General features: G+C 44.1%; 1 protein-coding gene across 2 annotated transcripts in view; it reads left to right on the top strand.

Annotated features, from left to right (window-relative positions):
• Srgap3 (SLIT-ROBO Rho GTPase activating protein 3) overlaps positions 1 to 27,414 on the top strand; it is a 245,248-nt gene that overhangs the window by 162,106 nt on the left and 55,728 nt on the right. For both annotated transcript variants that reach the window (XM_027931911.2, XM_027931910.2), the window contains exons 4-7: positions 8,001 to 8,063; positions 19,794 to 19,979; positions 23,146 to 23,274; positions 24,740 to 24,961. In XM_027931911.2, the coding sequence (XP_027787712.1) occupies positions 8,001 to 8,063; positions 19,794 to 19,979; positions 23,146 to 23,274; positions 24,740 to 24,961 (600 nt within the window). The remainder of the gene's footprint in view (positions 1 to 8,000; positions 8,064 to 19,793; positions 19,980 to 23,145; positions 23,275 to 24,739; positions 24,962 to 27,414) is intronic.

Here is a 27,414-nt window from a genome sequence, read left to right as displayed (position 1 = left end):
TTATAGTGAAAGCTGTGCCCTCTGAACCTGGCTGCAGCCAAATAAAACTGTTTCCTGCTATCTTCGGTGCCCTGACTTGTCTGTCCCCTACAACCATTTTACAAATGGGGAAGCTGAGATGCCAAGAGGTTCAATGAATGAAAGCCTCGCCTCCAATTCAGGTCTCTAAGGCTCAAAATCGACCTTGACCCACTGCATAACCAGACCTACTCTGAGCACAGGCTCAGGAGTGAAGCTAAGGAGCTGAGACTTCATCCTGTGTACAAGGGGGAGTTATGCAGAGAAATGTATTTCTAGGACATTTGGGTATAGACATGAAGAATGGATGATTAGCTCAAAGAGACAAGCTGTGGGGACTTTGTTAAGAGGCAGCTTCAGAGATTTGGATCTGTAATGATGATGATGTGCTCCAGGAACTGGTGGGGGAAATGAGGCTGGATCCCTGAGGATGCTTTTGGCTGCAAATAACAGAGACCCCCAGCTTACAGTGGCCTAACCAATAAAGCCACAGGAGTGAAAGTAGACCGGGAGGCAGGCTCTGGGATTTTGGTTCCATCAGTTACCCAGGAGGTCATGAAAGGAGTCGAGTTCCTTTTGCTCTGCCACCCCGAAGGCAGCTTCCTCTTTGGGTCCTAAGATGCCTGCTGGTGGCAATCAGGGCTGCATGCTTTTTTGCTAGCACTTAATAGAAATGCTAAAACCTTCTCTTCAATGATATAAGTCCTCTTTTTCTGTCCAGGTAAGTCATATACTCACCACTGGACTAGTCCAACACAGAAGAATCCAGAATGTTTTCTTAGGATGGAATCAGCTTCCCTGTAAGATCTGAGTTGGAGGAATGAAGGCAGGGTCAAATGCATGGCTTCAGTAGGAAGCAGCAAAGCCAAGAAGAGTTGACAGGGAGGGAAACCCCATTGCCTGCTACATAGGACTGGGCAGTTTGAAAACAGCACACAGTGATATATTGAAGAGGAGAGATAACAAATATATATATATATATATATATATATATATATATATATATATATATATATATATCTATCTCAGATAACTCCAAGAGGTCTAGTCCACAAGCCCAGTAAGATATTATTCCATCCTCCAAAATTGAGGAGATAAAGAGAGTTTGGTTTCAGGAGTTCACTTTTGGATACTTTAATTTTGATGTAATGAGGGGTACAGCCATACTGATTTGTACCCATTGAAGATATGGTTCTTTGAACTTGGGCTCAAGGTTGTGTAGGATGGAGCCCCAGGAGAGAGGCCCAGGGAGATGATGACATTGCTTCTGGTTACTGAGAGGTGGGTGCTGACATCAGGGACTTGTGGTAGAACCAGGTGGAAGGAGCTGAGAAGGCACAGCTGGAGCAAGGCAGGACTCTTCCCAGCAAGGCTGCTTCTAGGATGGGGTCCGTGACTGACAGGCATCCTTGCCTATGTGTACAGTGGCAGGGATAAGACACTGGAAGCAACCTAAATGTGCAACTCTAGAGAGCTGATTAAGTTAACTATTCTGCCTCTGGTGGGTGGAATACAGTGTGAATACAGCTATCTTGGCTGCAACAGAAAAATCTATCATTAAGTAGAAAAGCAAGATGCAGAAGTTTGTGTTAAAAGAGAATATATGATATCCAAATGTGGGCTTGCATATCCACTGCTTCTGGAAGGCATCAGAAGAAACTTTTCATAGTTCCTCTGGGCAGGGTTCTGGGAGCCTGGGAATCTTTTCTTCTTACCTTGTCAGCTGATGGAGTTTCTTGCACCATGTGCATTTATTACCTATGATAAAAGTTAGATCATAAAAATAAATACATAAAGCAACAGGCTTTTAAGTGTCAGAGATGTTAGTGATCCCGAGGACTGACAGGAAGCCATGGAGTGGTGCTGGAGAGTCTGGAGTCAGCTACAGTAAGGCACACATCAAGGGAAGAGGCCATGGGGGAAGCTGAGGCACTGAACTACCCAGAAAAACACAGAGAATAGCGGGTAGCTGTTGGGTTCATTGAGCACCACTGTAAAAGCAGGGATGCTGCTGAAGGCCCCCGGTTAACTCTACACAGGCTCCACCTGTTTGTTTGTTTGTTTGTTTTTAACCAGGTATTGAACCCAAGGTTGCTTAACCATTGAGCCACATCTCCAGCCCATTTTTATGTATTATTTTGAGACAGAGTCTCACTAAGTTGCTTAGGGCCTCCCTAAGTTGCAGATGCTGGCTTTGAACTTGCTATCCTCCTACCTCAGCCTCCCGAGCTGCTGGGATTTCAGGAGTGTACCACCACACCCAGGCCACTTTTATTTTGGAATGAGTCCCTTTGTTTTAGCCACTGGAGCTGGAAAGACACCTAAACAGATCTCTGAAATCACTCCCAGAGCTTTAGGCTACATGTTGGATCTGATATAGAAACAACTAACTTTAAGTAATTCTTGGCATTCTAGACCCAGATGCTGAGAGACAGGGCTGTAGGGCAAGAAGAAGGAGCCCAAGAAATCATTTTTCAAACTGGACATGGTAGCACATGCCTGTAATCTCAGTGACTCGGGAAGCTGAGGCAGGAGGATTGCAAGTTTGAGGTCAGCCTCAGCAATTTAGCAAGGCCCTAAGCAACTCAGTGAGACCCTGCCTCAAAATAAAAAGTAAAAAAAAGGTCATTTTTTTCTGGTACTGAGCCTCCAACAAGAGTTGGAGGAAGGCTGATCTTTGCCCGCCAGCAGCTGGTGTAGCTGTGAGGCTGAGGGAGATAAACAGAGAGCACAATGGCTCAGCTGCTCAGAGAGCAGAGATCAGGGCTCCCACTTGCAAACTTATTATGGCAGTCCATGCAAATAGGAAGAGTGTCTTAGAGCATTCAGGCTGCTGTGACAAAGTGTCATGAACTGCGTGGCTTATAAAGACAGAAAATTATTTTTTAACGTTTTGGAGGCTGGGAAGTGTAAGATCAAGATGTTGGCAGATTTGGAACATGATGAGGACCCTTATCCTGGTTCACAGATGGCACCTTCTCACTGTGGAAGAGGCTTGCTAGCTCTCCGGAGTTTCTTCTGAGGGCACTAGTCCCATCATGAGAGTTCCACCTTTGTGACCTCCTGAGGCCTCATCTCTTACTACCTTTACCCTGGGGGTGAGGATTTCAACATAGGAACATTGGGAGGATACAAACATTCAGAGCATAGCAGAGACTACTTACTAAAATAACAATAAATACAATAACAAGAATCCTAAACTTTTTTGGAGATAACTGCCTCATTGTTTTCATGTCCTTCAAGATCTTGTTAGTCACCTCATGCAAAAAGATTTATGATTAATGAAACTACACACTGCAGCTCCCTCTCAGAAAGTCTCCAAGTACCTAAGATTCTTAAAGGCACTGAAAAGTCCTACATTAAGCTAACTTATCTAACTTTGTTCAAGAAGCTTCTCCCAAATGCATGTGGTCACAGAAGTCACTGTCATTTTAATGTAATAACCGACAGTGATATCCAGACCACGCTTCAGGAAGAGTTTTAGTTTAATCTTTTTATTTAAGGATGAGGTATCTTAAGAGAAGTAACTTTCCAAGTCTCCATGGTCATTTGGTAACACAATGGATGTGAGAACCTACATCTCCTATCTCATGCCTCAGTGGATTTTCTGCTAACCTACATGGCTGCTGTCCCCTTGTTGGCGTGGACATATCAACAGTGTGGACCTGCTGCTATATCAGAATCCAGGCAATGATAGGGCAAGATTCGGTGGCTCGGGGAACTTGCATTTAAGAGGGCTGCACTGAAATTTGGGGTCAAACCAAGATTTAATTCATGTTGAACCAGGCCCTGAAAGCCTGGACATCGATATCCAATGGATTCTAAGTGCTGGCTCCTGGCCAAGACAGGCCTTCTGCAAGCAGAAGGTCACTGACTTGCTGGGCATTTCCTGGATGCAAGGAGAGCTTCCATTACTCTCACAAGGAAATGTGGAGCTAGCTCATTGTTACTCAAGCTGAGACCTATGGAACCCTATGCTCGAGAGTTGTTCAATGAACACTGAGCAAGGAAAACATTCTCTGGTCATTCTAGCTTAGGACACAGAATTCAAGAAAGATTCCTCTGAAATTAATGAAATCGAAACAAAAGAAACAATTGAAAAAATTGACAAAACTAAAAGTTGGTTCTTTGAAAAAATAAACAAAATCGACAGACCCTTAGCGATGCTAGCGAAGAGAAGAAGAGAGAGAACTCAAATTACTAGCATACGGGATGAAAAAGGCAATATCACAACAGACACTTCAGAAATACAGAAGATAATCAAAAACTATTTTGAATCCTTATACTCCAACAAATTAGAAGATAGTGAAGGCATAGATAAATTTCTTAAGTCATATGATCTGCCCAGATTGAGTCAGGAGGATATAGAAAACCTAAACAGACCAATATCAATTGAGGAAATAGAAGAAACCATAAAAAGACTTCCAACTAAGAAAAGCCCAGGTCCAGATGGGTATACAGCAGAATTTTACAAAACCTTTAAAGAAGAACTAATACCAATACTTTTCAAGCTACTTCAGGAAATAGAAAAGGAGGGAGAACTTCCAAATTCATTCTATGAGGCCAACATCACCCTGATACCTAAACCAGACAAAGACACTTCAAAGAAAGAAAACTACAGACCAATATCTCTAATGAACCTAGATGCAAAAATCCTCAATAAAATTCTGGCGAATCGGATACAAAAACATATCAAAAAAATTGTACACCATGATCAAGTAGGATTCATCCCAGGGATGCAAGGCTGGTTCAATATACGGAAATCAATAAATGTTATTCACCACATCAATAGACTTAAAAATAAGAACCATATGATCATCTCGATAGATGCGGAAAAAGCATTTGACAAAGTACAGCATCCCTTTATGTTCAAAACTCTAGAAAAACTAGGGATAACAGGAACATACCTCAATATTGTAAAAGCAATCTATGCTAAGCCTCAGGCTAGCATCATTCTGAACGGAGAAAAACTGAAGGCATTCCCTCTAAAATCTGGAACTAGACAGGGATGCCCTCTCTCTCCACTTCTGTTCAACATAGTTCTCGAAACACTGGCCAGAGCAATTAGACAGACGAAAGAAATTAAAGGCATAAAAATAGGAAAAGAAGAACTTAAATTATCACTATTTGCAGATGATATGATTCTATACCTAGCAGACCCAAAAGGCTCTACAAAGAAACTATTAGAGCTAATAAATGAATTCAGCAAAGTGGCAGGATATAAAATCAACACGCATAAATCAAAGGCATTCCTGTATATCAGCGACAAATCCTCTGAAATGGAAATGAGGACAACCACTCCATTCAAAATATCTTCAAAAAAAATAAAATACTTGGGAATCAACCTAACAAAAGAGGTGAAAGACTTATACAATGAAAACTACAGAACCCTAAAGAGAGAAATAGAAGAAGATCTTAGAAGATGGAAAAATATACCCTGTTCATGGATAGGCAGAACTAACATCATCAAAATGGCGATATTACCAAAAGTTCTCTATAGGTTTAATGCAATGCCAATCAAAATCCCAATGGCATTTCTTGTAGAAATAGAGAAAGCAATCATGAAATTCATATGGAAAAATAAAAGACCCAGAATAGCAAAAACAATGCTAAGCAGGAAGTGTGAATCAGGCGGTATAGCGATACCAGACTTCAAACTATACTACAGAGCAATAGTAACAAAAACAGCATGGTACTGGTACCAAAACAGGCGGGTGGACCAATGGTACAGAATAGAGGACACAGAAACCAATCCACAAAACTACAACTATCTTATATTTGATAAAGGGTCTAAAAGCATGCAATGGAGGAAGGATAGCATCTTCAACAAATGGTGCTGGGAAAACTGGAAATCCATATGCAACAAAATGAAACTGAATCCCTTTCTCTCGCCATGCACAAAAGTGAATTCAAAATGGATCAAGGAGCTTGATATCAAATCAGAGACACGGCGTCTGATAGAAGAAAAAGTTGGCTACGATCTACATACTGTGGGGTCGGGCTCCAAATTCCTCAATAGGACACCCATAGCACAAAAGTTAATAACTAGAATCAACAAATGGGACTTACTCAAACTAAAAAGTTTTTTCTCAGCAAAAGAAACAATAAGAGAGGTAAATAGGGAGCCTACACCCTGGGAACAAATCTTTACTCCTCACACTTCAGATAGAGCCCTAATATCCAGAGTATACAAAGAACTCAAAAAATTAGACAATAAGAAAACAAACAACCCAATCAACAAATGGGCCAAGGACCTGAACAGACACTTCTCAGAGGAGGACATACAGTCAATCAACAAGTACATGAAAAAATGCTCAACATCTCTAGCTGTCAGAGAAATGCAAATCAAAACCACCCTAAGATACCATCTCACTCCAGTTAGATTGGCAGCCATTAGGAAGTCAAACAACAACAAGTGCTGGCGAGGATGTGGGGAAAAGGGTACACTTGTACATTGCTGGTGGGACTGCAGATTGGTGCAGCCAATTTGGAAAGCAGTATGGAGATTTCTTGGAAAGCTGGGAATGGAGCCACCATTTGACCCAGCTATTCCCCTTCTTGGTCTATTCCCTAAAGACCTAAAAAGAGCATGCTACAGGGACACTGCTACATCGATGTTCATAGCAGCACAGTTCACAATAGCAAGACTGTGGAACCAACCTAGATGCCCTTCAATAGACGAATGGATAAAAAAAATGTGGCATTTATACACAATGGAGTATTACTCTGCATTAAAAAATGACAAAATCATAGAATTTACAGGGAAATGGATGGCATTAGAGCAGATTATTCTAAGTGAAGCTAGCCAATCCCTAAAAAACAAATGCCAAATGTCTTCTTTGATATAAGGAGAGTAACTAAGAACAGAGTAGGGTCGAAGAGCATGAGAAGAAGATTAACATTAAACAGGGATGAGAGGTGGGAGGGAAAGGGAGAGAGAAGGGAAATTGCATGGTAATGGAAGGAGACCCTCAGGGTTATACTGTGGAGGAGGTAGAGAGAGAGGAGGGGAGGGGAGGGGAGAGGTGGGGAGGGGGGAGGGTGGAGGATGGGAAAGGCAGCGGAGCACAACAGACACTAGTATGGCAATTTGTAAATCAATGGATGTGTAACTGATGTGATTCTGCAATCTGTGTATGGGGTGAAGGTGGGAGTTCATAACCCACTTGAATCAAAGTGTGGAATATGATATGTCAAGAAATTTGTAATGTTTTGAACAACCCACAATAAAAATTAAAAAAAAAAAAAAATAATAAAAAAAAAAAAAAAAAAAAAAAAAAAAGAAAGATTCCTTAAGGCTTTCCAGAATCTTTAACATGCTCATATTGCTATGAGCCACGGGGTAAGGAATGATGTATAGAATTCACTGATTATATGACTAGGGAATTCCTTTTGCAAGCAGTTTAATTTGTTTCACACACAAGTTTGAGGAATTCAGATCTAGATCAATGAGGTTCGTTGATTTTTGTATTCTTTCCCACCTCATCCCAAACATTCCTGCCCTTTCTGTGTTGAAAAGAAATTGCTGAACACAACCAGAAAATGTCTCCCCTGACATTAAAAAAAAAAAAAAAATTAAAAGGGCCAGGGATGTAACTCAATGGTTAATGCCCCTGGTTTCAATCCCCAGTAACCTCCTCCCTGCCAAAAAATTAAGCCTGGCACAGTAGTGTATGCCTGTAGTCCCAGCTACTCAAGGATTGTAAGGCCATCCTGGGTAATGTAGTGAGACCCTATTTCAAAATAAAAAATAAAAGGATAAAAAAGGGCTGGGGACACATCTGCTCAATGGTACACCATAATCAGTAGCACACATACAAAAATTTAATTGATGCATAACATTTGTACATATTTATGGGGAACAATATGATAATTCCATTTGTGTATATGATGTGTAATAATGAAATCAGGGTAATTCGCATTTCCATCTTCTCAAATATTCATCATTTCTGTATGTTGACATTTGTTCTTTCATATTTCAGAGTAAGGAGATTGGCCTGCAGATGCATGAGGAGCTCCTGAAGGTGACCAATGAGCTCTACACAGTAAGTTCTGCCCAGGCTCACTGCTTTTGGGGATTGGGTCCCTTGTCTTCAGTACCCAGAGCTGGAGGGAGGCAAAACAGAGGTCTGGGATGACCCTGGGCATTTTTGCTGTATCTTGTGTTGCAGTCACAGTGGACATCATGTCAGGCTATAATGATTCACAACCCCAGCTTCTGATTCTTTGTAACTGCAGTAGGGCCCAGGCATGTTAGTTGTTAAAATTCACATGAGATTCAAATGACCTTCCAGATATGGGATATTATATTATGAAAGCAAAGAACACAGAGCTGAGTTTGGGTAGCCTGGGTGTGAAGGCACTGAGAGCAGAGATGTGGACTCTAGAGCCACTGGGGCTATTCCTTACTCTGGGACTTAAAGCAGGCATGCAGTTCAGGTCTTTGCATCCTCACCTGCACAATGGAGCCCCATTCTGAGGATGATGTGAGGTGTTGGGCATGTTAGCCTGTCTTGCTGTTTCCAGGGGATGATTTTACAAGATCAGTTTGGCCCAAGGCTAGCCTTGTTACATGCTAGGACTCAAAATCCAGCTGCACTTGAGAAGGGTGTTAGAATCGAAGATGGCAAGTGAGTTGGGAGTACAGACACCCTGGGTTATGGTGCAGGTGCTCACAGGCTGTGCTTTGAGCAGGCTTTGACTTCCTTGGAGAGGAATGTGGGGAGCCCCATGCATAGTCTTGGGGAGCAGGTTAAACACCAGGCCTCTCACCTTCCTATGGCACTCAGAGTAGAACTATTGTTGTAAATACATAGAGGTTCCTTATAAAGCTTTTCATTAAAAGTCTATGTGAGTGGGAAGAGGATTCTGCATCTAAAATGACATTTGAAAATTCCCAAGATGAAGGAAAAGAACTGTGTGCTGTTTGAAGCCCCTTCTCTTTGGTACTGCTTCTGTATTGACATCCTATACAGCCAGCAGGTGGCAGACTCCTCAGGGACTCTGCACCTTTGTCCAGATCCTGGACCTCAGGTGGAAGACCTGGATCTTGGGCAAGGCATTTGCTTTTCTGGGCCTCAGCTTCCCAATCAGAAAAATGGGTGTAAGTGTTCCTAAGTAAATGTTGAAGCTTGTAATTCTATGAATCCAAGTTAAGGAGTAAAAGTTGAGTCCTGGACAGTTTTCAGTTGGATCATTCTTAGGGTAAAGGAAGAATTGCTGCTTTGCAATGTGAAGTATTTTGCATCAGCTGGTCATTGAGGGGCAGAGTAGCCCACTGACTTAAAGCACAGACTCTGAAGCCAAAATCTGGGTTCAAAGCCAGTTGTAAAATAGAAATAATAGTAAAGCTGTCCCTTGGTATCAATAGGGATTTGGATCCAGGACCTCCTGTGGATTCCAAAATCTGCGTATGCTCAAGTCCCTTAGGTTAAAGGGCACAGTATTATGCATTCTCCTTTGCACTTCAAACCATCCCTAAGTTACTTACAATACCTAACTATAAATGTAAGTGTATGTAAATGTTTGTTATATTGTATTGCTTTGGGACAAGAAAAGAAGTATTTACATGCTCAGCACAGATGCAGTTTTTTCCCAGATACATTCAACCTGCAGTTGGCTGAATGCTTTGATGTAGAACTAGCAGATGGGTGGAGGAGCTGACTGTACCTACTCACTGCATGTTCTTTTGAGAATGAAAGGAGGTTGTGTTTGTAAAGTGTGTTTAGAACATAAGGAAGCAGTGGATCAGGGGTTAGTAATGTTACTATCACCATCATCATCATCTCACCCTTGATGAGTTCGGGTGGCTTACCTTCCCCCATATCCCAGCTCCACATCCCAGGGCCCCAGGGACCACGGGGGTCCCTGTCCTTCCCTCCACCCTCCAGCTGCACTCCTCTCTTTGGCACTTTTCATTGCCCCAAATACCTCCACTCTCTGCTTCTTATCACTGCACTTCTTGTCTATAATTGTCTTTTTTGCTCCTTGGCTTGTTTTTGTCAAACTCATTTTTCAAACTCAGATTAAACCCCAACACTTTCTGCAAGGCACCACCATTGGGCTTTGAGTTCTATGGTGGTTTTCCAAAGATCTCTTGGTGTCAACATCTCTCCTGTGTTGGAATGCTTGGAGTCAGGTCTTCACTGGATGTGTATCGCTGCACTAAAGGCCCAAAGGCCCACATTGAATAGCTGTGTGGCCTTGGGCTCATCTTTCACCTCCCAGTTTCACCTGTGAAAAATGGGGCTGGTCATCTTTCTGCAGCTTGTAGATTGGGCAGTTTCAGACTGTTGTCAGAGATCAAGAGGATGGTGGCATATCTCTGTGACCCTCATGGTGCTGGTGCCTAATGGGCCCTGAATTTAGCAGATGCTTTGTGCACAGCTGCCTGTGGGCAGGAGATGGGGCAGTGGTTCCCCCACTGTTTGAGGCCCTCAGGGTGCCAGCAGTACCTCCTCAATATCCTTTATTCTTGACTGCACACTGAGTCTTCAGTACATTTGGCCCTCCATATCTGCAGGTTCTGCATCCCATGGATTCAACCAACTGAGGATAGAATTTTTTTTTTCATTGCATCAATTCTGAACAGATTCTTTTTTGTCTCCATTCCCTAAACAATACAGCACAGTAGAACTACTGCTTACGTAGCATAGCACTGTATTAGGTGGTGTAAGAAATCAGTACACCGGAGGATGTGTGTAGGTTCTCTGCAAATACTAGGCCATTTTACATAGGGGACCTGAGAGAGTGTGGATTTTGATGTGGGAGGTGCCTGGAACCACCCTGCACAGATTATGAGGGATGACCCTAGTCAAAAGCATTAAATTCAAGCATTTGGGGCTGCCTGCTCTGGCCCCATTGCCACCGTAGGGCATCATGGGGGATCGGGAACATTTCAGAGTTGTTCTTTCTCTCAGGTTCTTGCCCATCCTTGGTGCTCCCTGGGTGCTGACTAAGCAAAGGAAGAGGAATGGATTGTGAATAAATGAGAGGAATTGATTTTGCCTACAAGGAGCGGAGAGTCTGGGCAGAGAGATGGAGTAAAACATGTGAACTGTTGATATAACCCAAGATGGAGCCTAGTACTTGCAGACACGTGGCTTGCATGGGAGACATCGTGCAGGAACAGTGTGGAGAACAAGGGGTGAGACTTGTTCTCCACAGTGCTGGCCTCCTTGAAGCCTTCAGTGCCTGTTTCTTGTGTGAAGACATGGGAGGATGTGAGCAGACGTGTGAGAGACTGATTGAGAGAAGGAGTAGGGAAGAGAGGAAAAGAAGGACAGGATTCAGAAAACTGATGGCCCCAGGTGGGCCACAGTAATAAGAGATGAACTTGAGCTTGGTGCCTTTGGAAGGATAGGAATTAACCCATTATGTCCCATCTTGCCATTTATGGAGCACCTAAAAAACTTAAATTGAGCAACAGATATACCACCATGATAACTTTGAAATAAATATTCATTTTTAAAAAATATTTATTTCTTAGTTGTAGTTGCACAATACCTTTATTTTATTTATTTTTATGTGGTGCTGAGGATCAAACCCAGACCCTTGCACGAGCTAGGCAAATGCTTTACTGCTAAGCCACAACCCCAGCCCCTAAATATTAATTATTTTAGAGTTCCATTCTTCTGAGAAAGCTCATAGGTAAATGGTTAGTGAAGATATTAATATTGTCAATGACATTAACATTGTTATTAATAATAAATTATACAATAAATGGGCTCTATGTTATGATCTCCAAATCTATTTTAATGCAGCTGTGTCACTTTCATTGAAATATTTTTAGAATTGAAAACTTGAGACTTAATGGGTTAAAGAAACAGAGGGAAAGAAAGGAAGAGAACAGGAATTCCAGTAGAGGCTCTCAGTGGAGCCAACTGATTACACACAGATGTGCTTTTGACTTCCTATTGCACTGCTTACCAGCCTGGCCAAGAGGGTTAAAACTTGTGTTGTCAAAACAGGGATGACAATGACAACTGGCTCTTTAGTGAGTGCTCAGGATAGATTTCACATTGTATTAAGTACTTTGATGTATTACTGAATGAGCACTCACATTTTACAGGTAAAGAAACAAGGGCACAGAGAAGTAAATGACTTATTAAAGGCCTTTGTAGCAGTCATCAATTGCTGCATAACAACCACCTCAAAATTTAGGGGCTTAAAATAGCTGCCATTTTGTTTGCTTGTGATTCTGTGGGTTTGCAATTTGGGCTGAGCTAATTTCTGGCCAATTTAAAAAAAAAAAAAAAAACCCAAAGTGAGCAGATCTTATAGGCAAGCACTTTTCAAGGTTCTGCTCAGGCCACATTTGTCAAATCACTTTGCCAAAGCACATCACATCCAAGCCTGGGGGCAAGGATAGAAAGTGAGCTCCTCCCTCCAAGGCAGTCACTGCACAGTGAGAAGGGCTGTACCTGCAGCAATGCCTGGAACTATTGGTTCCCCTTTGTGAACTGTCCACCATGGCCACCCAGTTGCTGTGTGTTCCCCTGCTGCCCCCTCATCATGCTTAATTGCTAGGGGCTTCTAGTTACCGTTTTGGTTCCACAAGTCTTTTTAGAGCCCTTTATTCCCCAGCCCAGCTTCATGACCATAGTAACAGGAATTGATGACATAGAGAAAGAATGATCCGGTAAACCTCATTCTTTTCTTTTTTTAATGTTCTATAAAGGAGGAGGGGGTCTGTGAGGGGAACTTCTGGGCGTAATGGTGATGGAGATATGTGCTGATGGCCATCTATCTCCTTCCTGAAGAGAGGCTCATCTCTATCTGGGACCAGGAAGGATGCAGAGGAGACTGCAGGCCTGGGTATTTTGTTCCCTTATTCCTTCATGCATTCACTCAGCAAGCCTTCCCTCTGCCCAGGCCTCGTCACTCCTCACTGAAGCATGCTTGCACAGGTGTGTGTGCACATATACACTCACAGGCACATTAACACATATGCAGACACACTAGCACAAGCATGTGTGTAGGTACATACTCACATTTAAGCATTATACACTAGCACACATGCACACATTAGCACAATGTATGCACGTTACATGTGTGCATACCACACACACCCCTTCACCACATTTTTACCTGAAGTCCCATCAGTCTGACATATTATAGCTTTGGTCATATGTTGGCCTGGAAGGAAAAAAGGGCAGGCAATGAAACTGTGGGCCAGCAGCAGAACCAAGACAAAACAATAGACCATCAAAAAGCTTCACTCTGTTGTCATTGTTCAGCTAAAAATATGCTTAGGTTGTCAGTATGTTTCTAGATCATGAAATGCATCTGTTGTGTTATAACCAACCGGCACCCCAGCACCCCCATTGCACCCCCACCTTTGTACTTGGTCACACTACTCCAGGCTGGGACAGAACTGCTCTACTCCAGACTGGGACAGAACTGCTGGGTTGCTCTACTCCCGGCACAGGGCTGCAGGAGGAGTCACTGTGATTTTGGTCAGGGCAGCGTGGAAAGGGCCCTATGAGTGTCCATACCCAGCAGCAGCTGGTGACAGGTAGACAGTGATTGGAGTAATGAGTGGGCTCTGCCTTTTACAGAGCCAAGGCTTGATTTGATTGTGTACTGGGCTTGGGGTATGAAATCCACTTGGACCTCCAGGAAAATCTGTGCAAAGGTGTCTTCACCTGATGTCTGCCCTCAGGGATGGGACAGCCGGAGACAGCCTCAGAATGAGAGGCCAGGAATTGGGATTGTTTTCACAGATCCTTCCCAGGCTGTCTGGGTATCCTTCTAGAATGACCTTCAGGCAAATCCCCATGGTTTTGACATAGCATTGGAACCCTCCATCACTTACTTAATATTTTTCTTTTAATTTCCCACACTCTCTCCCCATCCTAATTAATTAGTGAAAAAAAGCAGCCGTGTGTATTGGAAAGAACACAGGTTTTAGTGGTAGATGGGCCTGGATTCAAGGCCCTGTCAGACAAAGCCTCAGAATCCGGCCCTTCCCTGGAATATGGGGGTATTTCCAACTCATCTATCTAGATTAGACTGAGGAGAGTGCATGCTACAGAGGTTGGCCTAGTGCCTAGCCAATATTAGTGGTTATCACTGTGTCTTTTATGAAAGAGTGAAGCACACATATTGTTCCTGTAAAGTTCTGAATCTTTCCTCTTTCCACAACCTCCTTTGCCACTGACCCAACTGAGCCCTAAGTATGTTCTACCCTAGAAGGTGCCACAACTTCCTGCTTGACTTCCCAGCCTCCAAGCCTGCTGTGTTCTGCATGTTCCAGACTTGAGCTAGAGGACTTTCCTGTAAAAATAGTCTCCTTTTTTAAATTTAGAATTAGATCATACATGCCTGGAAAAAAAACAGCAACAAGAAAAACCCTAGCAGTAATTAAACAGTTCGAAAAGATGCCCTGCAAGAAGTTCATCTTCCAAGCCTGATTCTTACCTTCATATGCCTTCAGTTACTAAGTTACTTGTTAGCAGTATATTCTAGAAGTATTTTATCCATCCATCAGCAAGCATGTCTGGGCATCCCTCATGTGCCCATTTCACCTCTCACATGTGGTGCTCGTCTTGAACTGGGAACTGGTCTAATGCTTTGTGTTCTCATTCATTTCATTCTCACCATAAGACTTTTTCAGGAGGTGGTATTATTACATGCCATTTTAGTGATGATAAATCTGAGGCATAGAGAGGCCAGGTAGCACACATGGGGAGCAGCCGAGCCTGAGCCAGTCTGTGTGCGTAAGTACTTGCCTGAGCTACTTAAATAAATACATTAAATGATATAAATATTTGTTAACCACGGTTCTCCCTCAGTAATTCACAGAGGAGGATTGTTTCCAGAATTCCCTGCAGATACCAAAATCTGGAGATGTTCAGTTTCCTTGCATAAAGAGGCATATCTGCATAGAGCCTATGCACATCCTTCTCTATACTTTAATCTCTAGATTACTTACAATATCTATGCAATGTAAACGCCATATCAGTAGTTGTTATGCTGCATTGTTTGGGAAATAATAAGAAAAAAAATCTTTACATGTTCAGTAGAGACACAATTTTTCTCCTAAAGTTCTCTACCCACAAGTTAGTTAAATTTGTGGAACCTGTGGATACTGAGGGCCAACCACACGTCCATATATTTCTTTGGGGAGAAAATAATATCTCACGTGAGCAAATGAAAGAATGTGGTATAAGTAGGAGGATGCAGTGAAACTCGAGTAGCATTGCCCAGTCTCACTGGTGCCTGAGGCATAGCTGTAAAGCAGCATTAAACAGGCAGGGTACAGTGGCACATGCCTGTAATCCTAGCAGCTCGGGAGGCTGAGGCAGGAGGATCGCAAGTTCAAAGCTAGCCCCAGTTGCTTAGCGAGGCCCTAAGCAACTTAGTGAGACCCTGTCTCTAAATAAATATATATATAAAAAGGGCTGGGAATGTGGCTCAGTGGTTGAGTGCCCCTGGATTCAATCCTCAGTGCCAAAAAAAAGAGGCATTAAACACATGTCAGTACTGCCCTGAGTCTTTCCTCCTGAGGCACCAGAAGGATTCCAGGAAGATTGAAAGGGGGTTAATGATATATTGGTGATGTTGAAATCATCTTGCTTACACAAATAATTCCCTTCTCACATGCTGGGAAATCCTGACCTAGCACAAGTTAGTTGAGCTCTGGTCCTTGATTTCCTCCACCCATGGGATGAAGGCATGGAGCTAGAGGAAGTCTGAGGCTCCTTTCAAGCCTCTGTCTTCATGTTGTTCCATCATAGTTTCATCATGGAATGGAACTGATCCTCAGAAGACCTGGAGATGAGGTCCCCTCTAGGTAACTCCTCACCTCTTTCAACTCTCCTGAGAAGACACTCATTCACTCAGAATACATTTATTGGTTGCCAGCTGTGTCCAGATAATGAGACACTGTCATAGTGTCTTAGTGGGGATTGTCATAGTCTGAAGGGCCAGGGAAGGTGGTGGGGGTGATGCACTTTCTTGGGCATCACAGAGGCAACAGAGGAGAGATGGCATTTGGGAAGCCACAGGGGAAACACAGAAGACATCAAAGAAGGGCCAGCCAGAGTATGAGACTCGAGGCTCTTGCTCAGCCAGTTGATACTGTCCACCAGCCACTGCACTAAGCTTGACCAGCTTGGACTAGGCCTGTATCCATCTCACCATTGATTTATTTAATCCATCCACCCAAGCATTCATTCCTTCATTCAATTATAAATTAATACTTATTGACTACTCATCTCTGTTTTAGTTTAGGAAGTATCATCATGAACATGAGGTCCTGGCCCTCAAGACTTGGTATTTTAGTTGGGAAAAGAGGGGCTGGAGGAGGAATTCAGTGCTTCCCTGCAACTAGCATGCCCTGGGCCCTGGGTTTGACTCCCAGCACTGTTAAAAAAAAAAAAAAAAAAAAAAAGGAAAAAAAGAGGTCAAATTAGAATAGAATTCAGGCAATACACTTTATAAACCTGACAAGTAAATAAATTAAAGCAGACATAAAGTTCTACAGAGAACAAAGGCCATGAAAGAGAAAATGAGCAGGTGATCAGACTGAAACTTTGAGATGTCTTCACATGCCTTGTCCTTGGGGTTCTCCTATACCCAGATGCTGGAGGTGAAAAGCTTACTGTGCAAGGGCCAGCTGAGCCCCTGGGGCAGGAGAGGCACACATGACTATGTCATTGAAAAGCTGTTCTCTATCAACTGACCCTTATCCTGCCCCCAGCATGTCTCTTTATTGATGCTGTCAACTTTTGGATTCCGTTTGCTTCCTTTTCATTTAAATTAGAGTTTTGAAGGACTGTACATCTGGGAAGATGCCAAAGGCAGTGTGGTTACCAGAAATGGCCATCCCTATGGGTCAAAGATGTGGCCTGCAGGTCTCAGTTCTGCCTGGCTGGCTGTGTGACTTTGGAGCACACACTTGGTATTTCTGAGCCCTTGGCTTCCTTCAGTAAGGGATTAATGCAACAAGATTTCTGGAGAGCCTTTGGGCTCTTATATTCCGAGAATCCATAAAACTGAACTGAGTCCAAGAATAGTGGTCTCTGCTTACATGTCCCTATGACACCCTTCCCTAGAACTGTTCAGGTGGAACCTTCCCAGAAGAGCCTGCAGGGCTGGGAAAGGCCCTCCCCAGGCAACAAGGGAACAGGTGCCTCCTCACAAACCTCTAGTTTCAGTGCCTCGGCCTTAGCTGAACACCCACATCCACTTCTGGCTCTTCCAAGCTCTGCACCCAGCTGCCTCCAGCTAGTCACTTTCATAGTTTACAGAGCTCTTTTCTATCTACCCCCATCTGAGCTTCACCAGGAAGGTACAGAAAGGAAAAGCCTGTCCACATCACCCAGTTTGAGTTGAGACTCAAAACCAGGTCTTCTGAATCCCTGTGAGCTAGAGGACCCATCCATTTCTATTTCCTGGTTGAGGAAAGGTTCCAGAAAGGCACAACAGCCCTGTGCCTATCAGGTCTTGGCTGTGGGGACGGCCACCTTGTTGGCTTTGTGACCTCAAGAAGCTCACCTGAGCTATTTGAAGCCATGGTTTCCTCATCGGTAAGGCAGGGATCCCAGGGTCCTATTTCATAGGGCTTTTGTGGGAAATAAATTGAGCAGTATATGTGAAGTGCTTAGAACAAGTACTGACATGTAGTAGTAAGTGCTCAACAAATAGCTGCTGCTCTTGTTGTTATCATGCTGCCCCAGGGATTGTGGTAAGAACAGCTTGAATTGCTTCTCCAATAGAAGGAGATAATAGAAAGGTGTTTTTAAACTTTGAAGTAATAGATAAGTTTAAATATTGCTTAAAACATCCTGGATTGGCAAAATCAAGCAGACTCTTCTAGGCTATTGAGCTAAAGACTTTCCACACTGAACTCTTGTTCCAGGTACAGTCAGCCCTTCACATTCATGGGTTCTGTATCCATGGATTCAGCCAACAACAGATCAAAAATCTTCAGGAAAAAATTGCATCTAAGCTGATCACGTACAGACCTTTTTCTTATCATTATTCCCTAAACAATACAGTACAACAGCTATTTATATAGCATTTACATTGTATGAGGTAAGTAATCTAGAGATGATTTAAAGTACTTGGAAGGACATGCTTATATTTTAGGCAAATACTCTGCTGTTTTATATAAGGGATTGAGTATTTGCAGACTTTGCTATCTGTGGGGGGTCCTGGAACCCATCCTCCATGAATACCAAGGGACATCTGTAATTCAATAAAGAAAATAAATAGCTATAGGATTCTGGTATAAATAAGCTCATCTCAGAGAGGCCCCCAGGTAGACTCTAGTGGCAGCTGTCTGACACATCACTCTGGGCAACTGAGTTCACTGTTTCCCTTGGGATCAGAAATCCATGAGATCACAGGGAGCTTGGCCCCAGAGTTCTCAGGCTGTGTTCACCACGCATGGGATTTCTGAAATGCATTTAGGAGTCTATCCTGGGAAGTTTGGCTTGTTGGAAAGTGGGACGAATACTCTGTGGATCAAGAAGAATAAAAGAAAACAAGGCAAAGGGAGAAAGAGAAAATGAGGTACAGGAAATATGGGAGGGGAGGGCGTCCAGCTGGGATGCCTCTAAGTGATTGGATAGGTACAAGCATGGATGATTGGGCAGGAAGAGCTAGATACAAATAGAAATGCTCTGTCTCTCTGAGAGCTACTCAACACAGATGATAGATTGTTGGTGAGATAATCAGACTCAGAAGCTGAAATAGAAAAAGTGGATGAGGCAGGAAGCATTGAACTCAGGAAGGGTGGGTCCAGAAATGAACAGCAGCAGCAATGTGATGAGGAAGTGAAGAAATCAGGGGTGTCTGTGAATGTGGAGGGGCAGAGGAGGGCATCCAGGAAGGGGAATAGGCTGTACAGGCGTTCCCAATTCTTAGGGGTTTTTCTTTACTTGAAAGATGGTACAGATAACTTTCCTATGAGCCTGCAGTCCTTCCTTTTGGCCACTAGAGGTCGAGAGCACATTGATACTACAAGCTTCTGGCCCACCCAATTGTTTGAAAATGAGCCCTTGAAACAACTGGTGGTTCAACATGGAAATCAGCAGAAGGGGGTTTTAGGACCCTTATTACAACTGCAAGTGAACCAAAATGAGTAGAATGCAGACAACAACGCATTCCATCAAGTTCTTGAAGAAAAGTTGGCTGTATTTTTTTAGGCATTTATTGTTTTATAAGTTTTTTTTGGGGGGGGGGGCTGGGGGTGGTAAGACATTCAGGATTAAGGAAGGAGAGAGAAACATAGTAGAGAATAATTTTTTTTCCCACATTATCTAAGGTTCTCCAGAGTTTGTAACATTTTTCTGAAGTCAATTGAAAGTTCAATGTTCTTAAACCGCCAGCTCAAATCAGGGATGGTGGTGATGATGGTGCTGGTGATGATGCAGAGGTCACAGCTGGTGGGGCTGGAAAGGATGACTGAGGAAAGGTCAAGCTTGCCCTATCACTTCTGAGAACCCGAAAGGCTCGGGGGCTGTGGTTACCTTTTGCAGTTTCCTCTTTCCGAGCCTGGTCTGACCCAGTAGGAGTGTGATGATGTTGACAATGGTGATAACAGTAATAGTGATGGTCACAAAGCAGCTGCTATTGATGAAAATCAGAATCATTTCCAGTCCTTAGAAAGTTTGTGCAAAAGTAAAGAATGGCAAACACTCGGTGTGTCACGGGAAGAAGTGGGCACAGATGTGGTGCAGAACTTGAGGTGGGGCTGGGAGCAGGAGGGGGGACCATGTTGGGCCATGACAGACTGTTGGTGTTTCCAATTTGTGCATCCCCAGGTCATGAAAACCTACCACATGTACCATGCGGAGAGCATTAGTGCAGAAAGCAAGCTAAAGGAAGCTGAGAAGCAGGAGGAGAAGCAGTTTAACAAGTCAGGAGATCTCAGCATGAACCTCCTTCGGCACGAGGACCGGCCCCAGCGTCGCAGCTCTGTGAAGAAGATTGAGAAGATGAAGGAGAAGGTGAGTGGGGCCTCAGGCTGGGAGAGACAGGGGTCAGGACATGACAAGTAGGGCTGTGTGCTCAGCTAAGAGCTGACAGCCTTGGCTCTGCCTTGTTCCTCTGCACCCTGGGGTGAGGGCAGAAGGGTGCTGTAGCACCTGCTCTCTTGGAGGTCAGTGTCGTGGAGGAGGCAGGCTGGCCAGGCCTCTGCCAGCTCTTTTAAAGCTCAGATGGTGCCATAGTCAACAGGCAGAAGAGGTGCTGAGCTGACTAGAGAGGTGAACTGGGGTGGTGGGATTCATGTTCAGCAAGCACATACCCAGGATGGGAATCAGCAGGCATTAGTGGAAGGCATGCTTGGTCCAGAGGCCAGCTGTTGGCTAGGACCAGAGTGCAGAGTTGAGTGGGACTCAGTGTGTCCCAACAAGAAAGAGCAGCCCTGGCTACTAGGCAGCACCTGGGACCCTGGTGAAGGGCCTTTTGTGAAATTGCCATTGCCAAGCCAAAGCCCAGAGTTTTAGGATCACCATACATCAGCTCTGAAATAGTCTTTAGAGTTTTGCAAATGCCACATTTATAGCACCCCTGAACCTCAATGTTCAGACCTGACAGGGATGGCCCAAAGCTTTGTCTCTCATGTCAGCTCTCATCCATTGCTCATGGCTGCCCAGATCACTATGTGGAGGGTTGCAAAGCCCTCTCCAGGCTTTGTTAGAAGTGGTGCTGTGATCATTCGGTGACATCAAACATAGCCAGGGAAGTTCGAAGGCAGTATACACGCTGTTCTTCTCATTCTAAACTAAGTAACTTCTAAGGTTCCTTTCTTCTGGAAAGGATATTCTTGCTTATGATATTATGATATTCTTGCTGAATTCGCCACATTCTTTCATTCTATGCTACCATGAAATCTTCACAGAGCTCTATCTGTCACACATTGCACCAGATGTTTATCTGGGCTTCTGAGTCTAATTCTATGAGTATAGAGTCCCTTAACTCTAAAAATTGTAGGCAATTGAGTGGGAACAAAACACAACTGGACTTGGATAAGCTATATATAGGTGGTCAATAAGTACATAAACAGATGTTCAGCATCAGTAATGATTAAGGAAATGCAAATCAAAATCATAATGGAATACTGCTTCATAGCCACTTGAATGGATAGAATGAAAAAGCAGGCAATGAGAAGTATTGGTGAGGATGTGGAGACTGGGATCTTTACATGTTGCTGGAGGGAATGTAACATGGTACATCACTTTGGAAAACAACCTTGAAGCTCCTAAAAATGTAAAACAGAGACCAAATAACCATGTGATTCAACTGTTCCACACTTAGGTGTCTACCTAAGAGAACTTAAAACATTTTATGCAGCTGGGTGTATGATGCACACATGTAATCCCAGCAACTCAGGAGGCTATGGCAGTATCATTGTAAATTCATGGGCAGCCTCAGCAACTTAGTGAGACCCTATTTCAAAATAAAAACAATAAGCCGGGCATGGTGGCATATACCTATAATCCCAGTGGCTCAGGAGGCTGAGGCAGGAGGATTGCAAGTTCAAGGCCAGCCTCAACAATTTAGTGAGACTCTGTCTCAAAATAAAAATAATAAAAAAGAGCTGAGGATGTGGCTCAGAGGTAAAGTGCTTCTAGGTGCAATCCCTAGTACCAAAATAAACAACAACAAAAAACATGTCCATGTAAAAATATATTCATGACTGTTCACAGATGCATTATTCATGATAGCCTCAAAATGGAAACAACTCAAATGTTCATAAATGGATGAGTAAAATGTGCTCTGTCCATAAAATGGAATGTTATTCAGCCATAAAAGGGATGTAAGCACTGACATATGCCCAACATAGGTGAACCTAGAAAACATGCTAAGTGAAAACATGCTAACAGTTATGAAAACCACATATTGTACAATTTAATTTGTATGAAATGTCCAGAGAGATAGAAAGTCAACTGTTGGTTTTCAGGGGCTGAGGAAGAGGAGAATGAGGAGTGGCTGCTAATATGTGCAGTTTCTTTTTAGGGAATAAAAATGTTCTAAAATTTAGGTGGTAGTGATGGTTGTACAACTCCATGAATGTAGTAAAAATAAATTAAAATAACCAGTCATGAATTATAGGACTATAACATAGAGGGAAACATACAGGTATAGACAGAGGATTAACTGGGGTTTTGGAGACTCTTTTCTAGTTCAGAGCGTATGCTGAGTAGTTGGCTCTTGGACAAGTGGCTTCTCCCATTCTCATTTCCTCACCTATAAATAAAAGAGTTCAACTAGATGCCTTTATGATCATCTCCAAGTATAAAAGTTCATGAGTCCACAAAGGGCTAAAAATGGTCTCAGATTCATAGTGGGCCACAGGAAATGGGTCAGGAATATCAAAGCTTTCCCTGAGGGTCAGGAACATGGCCAACACAGGATATAAATGTCAAGAGGAGTGTGCTGGGTGTTCTCAGACTAAGAGGACCTCGGAGAAGAGTCAGGGAAGGTCTCTGGAAAAAAAATCAAAAGACTGGCTGGGCGTGGTAGTGCACACTGTAATCCCAGTGACTTTGGAGGCTTAGGTGGGAGAATTATAAATTCAAGGTCAGTCTTGGCAACTTAGTGAGGCCCTTAGCAACTTACAGACCCTGTCTCAAAATAGAAATAAAAGGGCTTGGAGTGGCTCTGTGGTAGAGTGTCCCTGGGTTCAATCCCCACTACCAAAAAAAAAAAAAAAAAAAAAAAGACTGCCAATGGGGCTTCTCTACTAAAAAGCTACAAATCGAATCAGAATAAGGAAGGTTTGAGAATGTCTAGGTGAGAGAGGAAACCCCTGTTTCTTTCAGGAGACTTGTTGTTTTACCCTACCCTGGGACTCATCAGTCTGAAAGGGGCAAGTATATCTTTCTACCCTACTTACTCCTTGCTCTTCCCTGCCAGGCGGCCCAGAACAGAAGCAGCTCCCCAGAAGCAGTCACGAGCAGCTTGGGAAGCCACTGGAGGGTGCTGAGTAGGGGTCTTATTTATAACCCACCCTGATACCACCCAAAGGCAGCTAGGTGTCACATAGTGTCACTGGCTGCTTGTGCCATGTGAAGTGATCTCGATGCAGGCTCTGAACCTTACTCCCTGGCATGGAGGTAGCCTATAGATGTGGGCTTGGCCCTGACATCTACTCTTTTCTTCTTCCAGAGGCAGGCAAAGTATTCTGAGAACAAGCTGAAATGCACAAAGGCCCGGAACGACTACCTGCTGAACCTGGCAGCCACCAACGCAGCTATAAGCAAATACTACATCCATGATGTCTCTGATCTGATTGATGTGAGCATCCTGGGGAGCATGGAACTGATGGGGCCACACCAAGGCTGGTGCATCTCATCAGCTGAAGGAGGGACTTGGTCCTTAGCTGAGGCTGATGTGCAGGGTGGCCAGGTTTTTGAGTGTTGCTTGGAGGGGGAGGGCACTGGGTGTGGCCTGGGCTGTGTGTGACACCCCAGGATTTCTACTTCATGGATGAGGCGAGCCTCTGATGACCCTCCAAGCATGGCTTGGGCAGTCATGAGTGCATTCAACCCCCGCTTCCCAGGCATGCTGCTATGCCCAGGTCCTTTGCTGGGTGTGGGGTTAGGGGGTAGACATTCACAGTTGGTGCCCTTGGGAATCTCAGTGTAGTAAAGAAGATGTTAATATATTCAGTGCCCCTAAGTCCAATCAACCAGGCACACGTGGAAGGAGATAGTGAATCAGACAGTGGCGTAGCTTAGCTCCTGGGGATGTTGTTGTGGGAGACATCAGGCAGCCTAAGCAGATGCAGAGGGCACACAGATCTGCAATGCCAGTTGAAGGACCACAGGCTTGAGGAAGGACACTGTGAGCAGCAGCATCAGGAGGGCTTCTGGGCCATCTGTGTTGGAGCTCAGACTGTTCCTTTCCTCTCCACCTTCCTGTACAGCTGGGCTCTGGAGATGCCCAGTAAAGGCTCAGTACTGATCACAGAATCCTTTTCCTGTGGCCTTGGTGTGTCCTGTGAGGAAGTCAGTGGGTCTTTGCTTTTCCCTTGGCTGCAGAGGGGACCCATTATCACCATCCTAAGGGAAGGGGGACACTCAGCTTTCTAAATGGCTTAAGACCAGACCTTCCCTCTTTTCTGCCTTTCAATTTTCCTTTTGGCTCTTTCGCCTTTTTTTTTTTTTTTTAATATTTTTTAGTTGTTGATGGAACTTTATTTATTTGTATGTGGTGCTGAGAATCGAACCCAATGCCTCACACATGCTAGGCAAGCACACTACCACTGAGCCACAACCCCAGCCCCATCTTTCGCCTTTTTCATTAATTCATTTACCAAATATTTATTCAGCACCTCCTGTGGTCTAGGATGTGAGGTGCTGCAGTAGGCCAAAGCCAGCGGGTCTTCCTACACAGGACACATTAATAAGTAGTTGCAGGGGTCACAGTAAGAGATGCAGGGAAACCTGGGTCCCTGCAGTGGGGACACTGACACAAACTCCTAAGTGTGGAGGACATCAGGAAGGCTTTCTGGAGGAAGCTGAATCTGGAGGGAAGAGTATTTCATGCAGAGGAGACACATGCACGAAAATCTAGAGATGAGAAGGAATGTGGTGAATTTGGGGAGCTGAGAGAAGCGCTGCTATGGTGCAAATCTCAACCCCCAACATCCTCTGCGAGCTTTGGAGTGGTTTGTGTGCAAAGTGCTGTGGAATGGGAGGTGATTGTAAGTCACCGTCCCAGCTGTCATCTGCACCCTCTGTCCTTGCCTCTTCCCAAGTGCTGTGATTTGGGCTTTCATGCCAGCCTGGCCCGCACCTTCCGGACATACCTCTCAGCTGAGTACAACTTGGAGACCTCACGCCATGAAGGGCTGGATGTGATCGAGAATGCCGTGGACAGTCTGGACTCCCGGAGCGACAAGCACACCGTCATGGACATGTGCAACCAGGTCTTCTGCCCTCCGCTCAAGTTTGAGTTCCAGCCCCACATGGGGGATGAGGTAGGTTTCCCCAGGAGGCCAGGCTTGAGGCTGTCTCAGCATTTTCTGTTGCAAAATACATGAGACCATGAAATTTAGAAAGAACAAAGATTTATTTAGCTCCTGGTTCTGGAGGCTGGGAAGTCCAAGAATGTGGCGAATGGCATCTGCTCAGCATCTGGTGAGGCCCTTCTTGCTGCATAATAACATGGCCCAGGACACCATGTGGTGAGACAGAGCAAATGCACTAGCCCATGTCCATCTCCTCATCTTTTTAAAAAAACCACTAATGCCATCCTGCGTTCCCCACCTTCATGACCTCATCTAACCCTAGTTACCTCTCAAAGGCCCCATTAACAAATACTATAAAGATATGATTTTTTTTTTTAGAGAGAGTGAGAGAGAATTTTAATATTTATTTTTTAGTTTTCAGCGGACACAACATCTTTGTTTGTATGTGGTGCTGAGAATCGAACCCGGGCCGCAAGCATGCCAGGCGAGCGCGCTACCGCTTGAGCCACATCCCCAGCCCTATAAAGATATGATTTTTGAGGGTTAAGTTCCCAACACATGAATTTTGGGGGGACTCACTGGAACCATAGGCTGCTTCTATTCTCTCCCATCCTTCTGGAACCTTGGTAGGAGGAGAAAAGCCCTGGTTGCGTATGCACAATGTGTATCTCAGAGCCTGGGGTCAAGTTCTTGGTCATGAGCTTTTCTAGAAGAGGAATTTATCACTGATAACCTTCTTCTAGCTGGCTCAAGTCCCTACCTGCAGAATTACAGGACTTAGCTTACCTCAGAATTCTTCCCAGGTATATCTAGAAGACCCCTGGGATTCCTGGTGTGTATAGAAACGGTCTTCTTGTTCCTCCCTCCAAAGCCCTTGGATCATGTACTGCTGACCTCATCACAGCCTCCTATAGCCGCCTTGGCCAGGTTCTGCCCTCCTGATCTTGTGAACCCTGGTACACTAGATAGCTGAGTTCTCTTCAGTGCTTATGCTATTCAGATTCTTTTTTTTTTAATTGGTTTTGGGGCTTCAAGTAAGGGGCATTTAGCCACTGAGCCTCATCCGCAGCCCATTTTTGTATTTTATTTAGAGACAGGGTCTTGCTAAGTTGTTGAGGCTGGCTTTGAATTCACCATCTTCCTGCCTCAGCCTCCTGAGCTTCTGGGATTATAGGCGTGCACCATTGCACCCGGCCTTCAGATTCTTGCTACAGTCTGAAATAAAGAAAAGAAAAAAAGAAGGAGAGTAAAGGAACTTGTCACTGTCCCCAATGCAACATTTCTAGGACCCAGGTTACACAAATCCTTGATGCAAATGGCTCCCTGAGTTTTTCTGTGTCATTCCCTCCTTTTGGAATTGGAATTGGGGTGGAGACCCAGACCAATGTGGTATCAGAATCAGCCAGTCTCTGAATTCAGGTGGGAGCTCAGCTGAGCCATCTGAGAGCACCTAGGGAGGGACAAGGAGGCAGATGGAAAATGGCATTTACTGTGCCCTGTAGAAGGCTCCGCCCACTCCCTTCATTTGCAAAGTAGAGGCCCTTTGTGTGCTCTTGCTGTTCCTGATGCACCTGTCTGCCCTCATGTCTGGCCCCTCACCTTGACCTGAAAATCCTGGTCTCATTGCTAGCACTGTGAAGTTCAGGTTGCATAGTTACTAATAAATAACTAACTTTGTCAACAGACCTTGTCAACAATCCCTTATGATCTTAGCTGCATCCTAGAAGGGGTGAGATACTAAAGCAAACTAGGTAGCCCAGCCCACAGGTAGTAATAGAGCCCCAGATGGGAAGGTACATGGAGAATGGTGGAGTTGTCTTACAATATTCATAGGGGGACTGGTTCTAGGACCCCCTGTGGAAACCAAAATGTGAGGATGCTCATGTCCCTGTATAAAATGGTATAAAATGGCCTAGTATTTGCACAGAACCTATGCATCCTCCTGTCTACTCAAGTCATCTCTGGATGACTTATAACACCCAGTACAATGTAAGTGCTATGTCAATAGTTTTTACGCTGCATTGTTTAGGAAACAATGATAAGAAAGAAATGTCAGTACAGAGGCCATTTTTCCCCCATGTATATTTTCTGTTCTTAGTTGGTTGAATCTGTGGATGTCAACCCTGTGGATACGGAGGAGACCAACTGCATCTCTGTCAGTTCTGCCCCTCCACCCCACTTGACTGGCTGAGGAAGAAGATCCCTGGAGTGCTCTGGCCACAGTTGTCATTTCCTGTGGGCATTGCGAGCACTCTACCTACTGATTCATCCTTCTTTCCATTGGCTTCTCTTACAAGGTGGCTTTTTTCTAGCCACAACTTCCTGCTTTGAAATTAATGAATTAGTTTCACTTAACAAGATTATGTTAAAGCTCTTTGGAAACCCACAAGCATTGCACAAATGTAGAAGATTGTGGCTGAGGGCCACAATCCTGGCAATGGCAGGAGGGTAGACTTTTCCCA

Source organism: Marmota flaviventris, chromosome 20 (assembly GCF_047511675.1).
Source record: "Marmota flaviventris isolate mMarFla1 chromosome 20, mMarFla1.hap1, whole genome shotgun sequence".
Taxonomy (NCBI): domain Eukaryota; kingdom Metazoa; phylum Chordata; class Mammalia; order Rodentia; family Sciuridae; genus Marmota; species Marmota flaviventris.
Note: the sequence above shows the minus strand (reverse complement) of the source record. Positions and strands in the feature narration are given on the sequence as shown.